Genomic DNA, 9,243 nt, shown 5'->3' with positions numbered 1-9,243 from the left:
ATCAACCTCTTAATTCACACAGATTGCCTGGATTAATTATATAACAAGTTTCTATATTATGCAATAGTTTTGCACGTTAAAAATGGGTGGATCAAAGGGAGTGGTTCCAAACGCCAGGTGCCTGTTGTTACCTACATAGCGATCGAGATGTTATAGGGCCATTGTTGGGCCAACAACAATTTCTTCGTTGGCCCTTATTCATACATGCATGTTGGCTCATTGATGGCCCTATGTTGTTGCCTGGTTTAATTGGATATTGGCCTTTACAAATTTTCTTTTCTTTCATTACTTTAAAAGAGCTAGAAAATGGAATTCAAATGTCTTTTCCATATAGAAGATTATATTCATAAAGTAAAATATCAACATAGTATTACATGTACATGCTGGTTACTACAACCAGACAAAATTACTTGAGCTAGAAGAAAGAGAGTAATTCAAAATTTAAAGTTGTATATTTTTTAATTAATCCAATTCAAATTTCAAGCATTTCAATCTGTCAACATCTCTCTCAGCCTCTTCCCGCCTTTTCTCTTTAGTTCTTTTCCCTCCTTTTCTTTTTAGTTCTTTTCCCTCCTTTTCTTTTTAGTTCTTTTTCCGTCCTCCGTCTCTCTATCTCTGGCATAGCACAGTCACTCCTTAAGAAGTGGTCTCTATCCCCTTGTTAGAGGAATCTGCTATTGTACGGTTTCTTCAAACACTCTCTGAAAAAGTACTTACTGTTACTTATACACTTTTGTTTTTATTTGCAGAATATGTTTTTCTCCAAAGTATTTTTTTCTAAACAAGTGAATAGACTCATTCAAGATTATGACATTATCCATATTGTTAAATATAATAAGAGATAAGTGAGCAAAGAATATTTTTCTTTTTGCTGTACGTGTCTGACAGATTATTAGAAGTACTGGTAGAGGAACTTTCGATGTAACCGTCGAGTACTTTGATTGACTGTCTTTAAAGAGAAGTATTGGAAAGGTAGCTGTTCTTCCTTAAATATCCATATTTTATACTTGGTGGCAACATAATTGGTCATTAGAGATTTCATTATCACACGAACATGTCGCCTCCAATAACAGTCAAACAGAAACTCTTCAAGAACAATTTCAGAAAAGGTTATCATTTCAAAGTTGCAAGTTTGAAATATTTCGGTTATACATGTACCTGTAAAGTGCGAAACGAAATCTACCGAAACGAAACCTACCGAACGAAACACACTACATATATAACCGAACTCTTTTAATTATAATAATTAAAAATAATATCTCGGGCCCCTTTGAAAGTTACCACGTATAAATAAAATTCACCTCCCCTTTGATGTGTAGGGTTTCGGGTTGACTAATACAGATTTCGTTTCGCATTTTACAGGTACCCAAATATTTTATCTATAAATACAGAAAGTAATGCAAAAGCATTGTCAATTTGTGCGATTCTATGTGAGTGCAGAATATCACAAAATAAAATAATTTATCTAACTTCTTTTCATTAAAAGAGTTCAGCTACGCAATTTATGATAGAAAAAAAATTGCCCCTGAATTTTGTTTGTTTCCTGGGGAAGATGGGGGTTGGGGGGTTGGGTTGGGTTAAAGTTTTGTTTGGGCTTTAAGCTTTTTATTTTGCTACATTGCAAGTCTATCCATTTCTTAAATAGATTCGTATGGCAATTCTATTTTGACGATACAATGATAGCCGATAAGCATAGAAGTGGGGGTAGGGGGTAGTCACGTAAACATAATATACAGATGTTTTTCCTTTCAAAAGTGTAAATTAATTAACGAAGTTAGTCACCACATATAATTATTCTATTACAATGTGCTTCCGATGCTTTATAAAACTCATTAACCTGTAAATATAAACCAGGGTACAAGATATAACTAGGCCTATATAGAGTTTAAAAAATGTTACACTCTCACTAAATTTTGCATTAATCAGCAAATAATAAAGGTATTGTATACGAGTAATTCGTGGACTTGAAAATAAGAAAATTTCTGTTAGAATATAATTTCTTAAAATTTGGTCATAAATTTGTTTAATGGTGATACCCTAAATTTCAAATCAGCAATTTGAGTGTTCGCTCCTGCAAGTCCCCAGTTTTCCCATCTTTCTTTCACCGATTTGTTTTTGATTTCGTACCAAAAAAAGAAAGAAATAACATAAAATCAAAACTGATACGAAATAAAATCATCATCTGGAGTATCGAATTAATACATTGTATTTGTTGACTTAGTGACGATGATCACCCTAAACACAGCCTACAGTTATATACTATATAACATCACATAAGAAGAATATGCAATAAAGAACCTTCTTTGTGCTTATGGTTCTTTTAGCAACTACAGACCTTCTACCGTGTTTAGTTAGCCATATTTTGTTTCCAATTTTTCTTACTGGTTCGAAATAGTGAACGCATGTTTCGTCACCAGTAACAATGTTTGCAAATTGTCTTTGATTGAATTTGGGAAACATTTTAAGCAATTGTTTACTCGTATCCATTTTTGGTCATCTGTCAATATATGCGGTATCCATCTGGCAGAAATATTTCGTACTTTCAAAATTAAATGCACCCGCGATAGCGATATGCCAACAGCTTTGGCAATATCACGAATCGTGTATCTGCCATCAGTTTCAATTATTTCCCTGACTTTTGAGACATTCGCCTTGCCTGTTAGTCATAGGTCGGCCAGATTTTGCTGCATCTTTGACGGACTCTGTGCCAGTCAGAAATGTCTTTCTTCACCTACAAACTGTCTCATAAGATACCTTATCAGAGCCATAAACTTCCCCCTATTCAGTAAAAATCTGCATTACCGAATGACCCGAGTTTTGTGCTTTTATATAAGCTCTAATTTCTTCAATATTCTCAACCCGTTTCCCAACCATTTTTACAACAGTGGTCAACGACTGCCTCTATCGAAATGACAATAAGTTTAAAGCTACATGTATGTGGAGCTGAAGGTTCGTGTTTATACCACTGGAAAGGTATTGAATAGAGTTATGCAAGGGTATCATCATCCACGAAGTCGTGCAAAGCGTTATCGAGCTGTGGTACAATACACATCGAACAGCCCTCGTATATGCCACGCGTCACTGCTCTCGAAAACTGGGCTTTAGGACTAGAGAACATACTGATAATGAAAGATCCTGTATATTATGAACTATATAACAATAGGCCCATGGGCCACATCGCTTACCCGAGTCACCTTGGCCCTTCTTTAATTTTCTCTATATATTCGCATGTAAAACTTTAATTGCATGCATGATCCACATTGTGGGGGGGGGGGGGGGGGGGGGGGGGGGGGGGGGGGGGGGATTTTTATACAAACTTGAATCTGCACTATGTCAGGAAGATTTCATGTAAATGTAAACTTTTCTGGTCCAGTGATTCTTGAGAAGATTTTCAAAATGGTTTTCTCTATACATGTATATTTGTATGTAAAACTTTGATCCCCTATTATGGCCCCATCCTACCCCTGGGGCCATGATTTTGACAAACTCAGATGAGCTAAAAACCTACACATTTCAAAATCTTTCTAGAGAATAAACATATTAAAGGCAATGGACTTTTTATTTCAATTTCTTCATGCATGTATAAACTTACACAAATAATAAACTTTCTGTTAAAGAGTAAAATACCTCGTTACACAAAATAAACAGGAGATACCGACAGCTGGAATGCAATTTGGAAAAACAAAAAGTTGGTCACCTATCACAGATTTTTTGGACACAACCATTAACATGGAATTCATAATGATAGAGAATTTACATGCTTAAAAAAACAAGAGGCCCATGGGCCACAATGCTCACCTGTGTCAATTTGCCAACTATATATGACACTTAAGTACTATAGTCCAGATGTGACCAAACGGTAAGTGAAGACACTCGGCTATTAGAAAATTCAATATAAAAAGTATTTTGTTCTACCAAAAAGATTCTAAACTCATGGTAGGCTCACTCACACTCTGGTCTTTTTATAAATTATGCACCTATTCTACCTAAAATTGCTTGTTGTTGATGAATAAATTTCTGAAGAATATCTCTGTATAACCTCTACTGGTTTACAGTGGCTCCAACCTCTGCCTGCTGAAGTTGGATGCATCAAGTTTAAACAGGATATAATCTATGTGGTATGAGAAGGACTGCCATGAAAACTAGCTACATGCTAATTAGTGTTATTCTGGATAAATAAAGGCTATTATTATTATTAAGGTATCTATTTGACATATTGAACACTTGCAATCTAAATTTTATATACAAAATCAAATCCCCAAGATGGCCCCACATTGGTTGCAGAAGCTTGAATAATAATAGAATTTTCACTATTTAAGGGAATATCATTGAAAGTTATTGCTTTCCAATTCAAGTGTTCTTTTTTTTTATTTTTTTTTTTTAGGTTTCTGAAACATTTATATTAATCCTAGATATTTCTCGTCTCCCCTTAGAAGGTATCACTCCATTACTCAAGGGTAATTTGTGTCAAGTTTGGCTAGAATTCACCCTATGAATCTGGCAAGTTTGGCTGGAATTGACCCTATTAATCTAGTCAAGAAGTCAAAAATGTGAAAAATTTGAATGATAACAATGACGAGAAATATATTCCAGACAAACTCTGATCAGAAAAGTTTACTTATACCTATACAGCCCAGTTAAACTAAAATGATTGCTATCCACCAATCATTTCAACAGTTCTTAAAAGTAAGTCCCACATTGACTTGACCACAAGCACCTGACCACTGCTTCATTCACCACCTCCTCATTTCATATCTTCCCCAAACAAAACCAATGCTAGAGATCAAGACTTTAAATATAACATGTGGTTTTCCTTTCTTTGAACAATTCATATTTTGAATTCTTTAATTATTTAAACCATTGACGTCTACTATTAGTCTATATCATAAAATTATTCGTATTTTGTATCGTAAAATAAGATTCTAATACACAATCCATTGATCAGGCACCTGTGGACTTTAACAGTGTTTTCAGCAACAGAATTAGGTAGATTTGTACAATATCCCACAAAGCATCAGAATATGGATTATAAACAGTGAAACTTGTGACATGCAGAACTTCAAAGTACTACATTCAAATACTCACTACAGTAACATCAAATGTAAACATTTAACAATTACTATATAAAGACAGATCAAAATTGCTTACAGTAAAGTTACCGAATTAACAAGTGTCAGAAATTCTATGTGCATTTCTTTATGTTTGGGTACAGCAAAGACAATGCTCGTAAAACAAGATTAAGAAAAAATACTCCTTCTTTCATTATTACATTATAGTGCATGCATGTACATGTAACTATTACAATGAATTCACAATTACATACATTGCATGTCTATAACTAATTCGTTATTACATTGTGATGTAACTATAATTAATTCATTGTTACATCACAATGTATGTAACTATTCATTATTACATTACAATGTATGTAACTATTCATTATTACATTACAATGTATGTAACTAGAATAATCTGGAGTAACTGTATTTACCCTTCACCACATCTAGCAATAATTCACAAGTCACATTATGACACACACAAGCATATAAAACAAAAAGCAAAGCACTTATTACATACATAAAACCATTTAAAACATATTATTCTACAAGCCCCATGCTTCAACAATACTGACTCTAAGTCTCGAACATAGTGAATATATATTAAAATCTCTTGTTTTGCAATAATACTTTTAGAAATACCCTATAAATACATTCAAATAAGACAGCTCTATTCAACTAGTAATAAGACTAATACATAACTATCAATTACTAATACAGTTTGTTAACGATGCAATATTACAAAGGACTACATATCATAATGGCTCTATATGACCATCAAAATTGATATTTGCACTATTGTTTCAAAATTTTGTGCATTTACGGCAAGAATTCCATGCAACACCGTTGCTATTGTCAATTTGATAAAATGACGTAGAATCAGAATTATGACATATATACAATATTCCTGCTATTTTGATGTACTCCTAAAATAAAAGTAAATATAAAAGAATAATGAAGTGAAACTGTATTATGAAATAAAATAGGATTCATTCTTCCTTTAAAGATTCAATTGAAATTTTAAATCTGATGGGCATACAAAAAGGCTGCTATCAAACATGGTTCTTTACTTCCATTTATGCAACAAAACAAATTAAAATATAAAAAATAATATTTAATGAGGGGGGGGGGGATTTTTTTGCTAATAATGGATATAAATGCCTAGATAATTATTCTCATTTTATAAAGATCAAAACTCAATGATTTTTTCACAGTATGCATGCCTTTGACATATCTGAAGTAGTTCACGTGAATTATGCAAAAAATGGACTGTAATTGTGAACTTGACTCGTACAAATATAGAATCTAGAACGATAAAGTGCACTGCACCATATACACATGACTGATGTATACAGGCATTTATAAATACCAGGAGTTCAAAAGTTCATTAAAAAAAACCACTCTAGTTAAAATACAACCAACAAAGTATAAAGATATCAAAAAGCAAATTAATGACAAACACATCTTTATGCGTCACATACTAATTAAAAATGGACCCTCTATATACAGGTAGTAAATAGTACCATCTTGTGAAAGGCACAACAACATGACTACCTCCACCTTCTATTTAAAAAGAATATAAGAAGTATGAAAAAATCCATGCAATGTTAACATCTCATATTGCACCATTGAGATCAGTAATAAAAATTGTAGTAGTCCTTTAGAGGGCCAACTATCATATATTTCTGCAGTTAGTTAATTCCAAAACAGTAACCCTTTTCACAACCAAATTTGCAATGTGTACTTAAATGTAACAGAAATGGGATCAAAACACAAAATAACAATTTAAATTCTTCATAACAGTTTATACTGTTTGTGTCATAGCAGAATGCTGTAAATGGGTTGGTTTCTAGAACTAGTGTCCTGGGGCCTCTGGCCCACATTAACAGCACTATGACGTTCATTTGGAGTTTCATTTCTCTCGGTTGGACCAACTGCAGAGGGAGATCCAGATGGCTGCCTTATTTCCACTCCAGACCGAGTTCCAGATTTTCCGGCTGCATTGCTAACTTGACTAGAATTTGAGACAGGTTCTTGGTTAAATGGTCGGGAATGTATTGACATGGAAGGAAATTTTTTAACACTTGAGTTTTTCTGGGGTTCATCTGAAAGTAAACCCCAATTATTAAGGTTGTCTTTTTGTTCACTTTCTCCACTCTTGAGATTACACTGTTTTAAATCTGTGTTTCCATCACTGTTTCTACCATTGGACTGAATTCCCAGCAATTTCTTCAGTGCTTCATCTGAATCCTCATTCACAGTGTGATCATTGTTGGGTTTTATTGCACCATAACTTCCACTGGGAACAGGATCCTTTCTTCCACTGTCCATACCTGGAATGCTATTACCATTTGTAAACTCAGACACAGATTTGGTAAGATATGGCAAGAGAGACAACGGATGGGGATCTTTTCTCCTCACATCTAATTTTGCTCTTTTCTTTGCAGTTGATTTAATCACATTTCTGTCTTCCGACAAACCACCATTTTTGACCACATTTTCTGAAAATGAACTCTCCTCGTTCTTTGCTGGGTCACTAGAGCTTGGAATAGGTGATATGCTGGGTGATATTGTTGGTAGTGTTAGCTGCTCAAATGTTTTCAGTTTTGGAGAGGACTGTGCATATGGTTTTGTATTGGAAAACGTAGAGAAAGGATCTTCAGCCTGAGATGTTTTAATGGACAGTGGCAGTTGTGTCTCTGTCTTTGTTCCTGACTCTGGTACTTGGGGTCCTTTTTGTTCCTGTGAATTTAATCCACCATGTGAAAATGGTTGTTTTCTTGTATTTTCATAAGAAGGTTGAGCACTAGGTTTTTTCCTCCGGAGTACAACTTGACTCAAGTCAATGTTTAATGCATTATCTGGTTTTCTTTCAACAGGTTTTGCCATTTCTTGACTTTCACTTAGTGGTGATTGCAAAGAGCTCATTTCCACAGTAAATATTCTTGGTGGTTTTGGTGGAGCAAATCCTGCAGGCAAAGAAACAGTAGAAGCCTTAGAAAGACGACGAGGATCAACTTCACTTGCTGGGAAAAAAGGTTTTGAGTAACAGAAATCATTATTCTTAGATCTCATTTCTTCTAAGGGTTTTTTTGTATTCTTTAATGAATTTTCCCTTTGTAACGCTCTTTCCACACTGTATTTAGACACATTAGAGTCACCATTATGCCTCCGTTTCCTGTCATCAACAAGGGTATCCCTTTCTCTTGAAAACTCACAATAGGATACACCTTGAGGATCCTGATCTTTCAAGAAATAATCTGGCATGATTTTTTCTCTCTCTGGATCAAGTGAGTAGTTTGGTGATATAGGAATACTTCCTAGTGTGTGACTTCTCTCTCTCTTCAATGGAGCTCGAGGTTCATCAAAGTATGAAACTGGTCTTGCATTTCCTATATTTGTCTGCCTTTCATCAGATCTAAATGTGGAGGATGAATTTATATCAGAATTAAAAGTTAGTGTATCACTCTGCCTGTCAAAATTAAAAAGATTGTTGATCTCTTCATCTAAGTCGTTTCTGCTCACAGACTCAGGAAAATGTGACCTTTCTTCATATGGTGGCAGTTCATCATCATCTTCAATAGATAATGGTTGATTAAAAGTATCCGTCATGGGGATGAAACTGGGTGATGGATCACGAGGTCTACTGGTCTGTGCTGTAACCTCCAATAAGTCAAACTCCGACACCGAGGCTCTTGGGACCATCATAACTTCATGAGAAGGAGCATCAATGAAACTTGTATCACCAGACTCCAGAGCTAACTTATTCTGAACTTGCGTCAGTAATCCTTGTGTCTCTCGGTCATAGCGGGAGCCCTGTAACTGTGGTAAAGGGGGTCTTTGTCTGCGTCTTGAAGACCTCGTCGAGTCATTAGCGTTTGTTATTGATCTGTGACCACGCATTGAAGAATTTCGACTATTACATCTACTAAAATTTTGTGCTTCAACAACATTGGCTCCAGCAACAGGCATGTTTCCAAATCGACGTCCCCTCACTCTCGGTTCAGAGTCTGTAAAAGTCTGATGGTGGTCACAAGTGGTCAGTGTATGATTAGGATTGTGTGTACTGTGTTCTCTTGTATTGCTTTTCTTTCTTTTTTTCTTCGGTTTTTTTCTCCCTGAAACCAGAGGAGCTTGGCTGGAAGAGCTAGCTCTTTCATTTCCACGCTGAAAAGGACTAGAACCG

At 35.0% G+C, this 9,243-nt stretch overlaps 1 protein-coding gene across 1 annotated transcript in view; it reads right to left on the bottom strand.

Annotated features, from left to right (window-relative positions):
- Positions 1–3,540: 3,540 nt before the first annotated feature.
- The window catches only part of LOC125672177 (uncharacterized), a 6,560-nt gene continuing 857 nt past the window's right edge, over positions 3,541–9,243 (bottom strand). Inside the window, exon 2 of the mRNA XM_056163426.1 lies at positions 3,541–9,243. This exon is cut by the window's right edge and continues 645 nt beyond it. Coding sequence (XP_056019401.1) covers positions 6,876–9,243 — 2,368 coding nt within the window. The 3' untranslated portion in view covers positions 3,541–6,875.

Source organism: Ostrea edulis, chromosome 4 (genome assembly GCF_947568905.1).
Source record: "Ostrea edulis chromosome 4, xbOstEdul1.1, whole genome shotgun sequence".
NCBI lineage: Eukaryota > Metazoa > Mollusca > Bivalvia > Ostreida > Ostreidae > Ostrea > Ostrea edulis.
The sequence above is the reverse complement of the archived record's forward strand: the minus strand, read 5'-3'. Positions and strand labels throughout refer to the sequence as shown.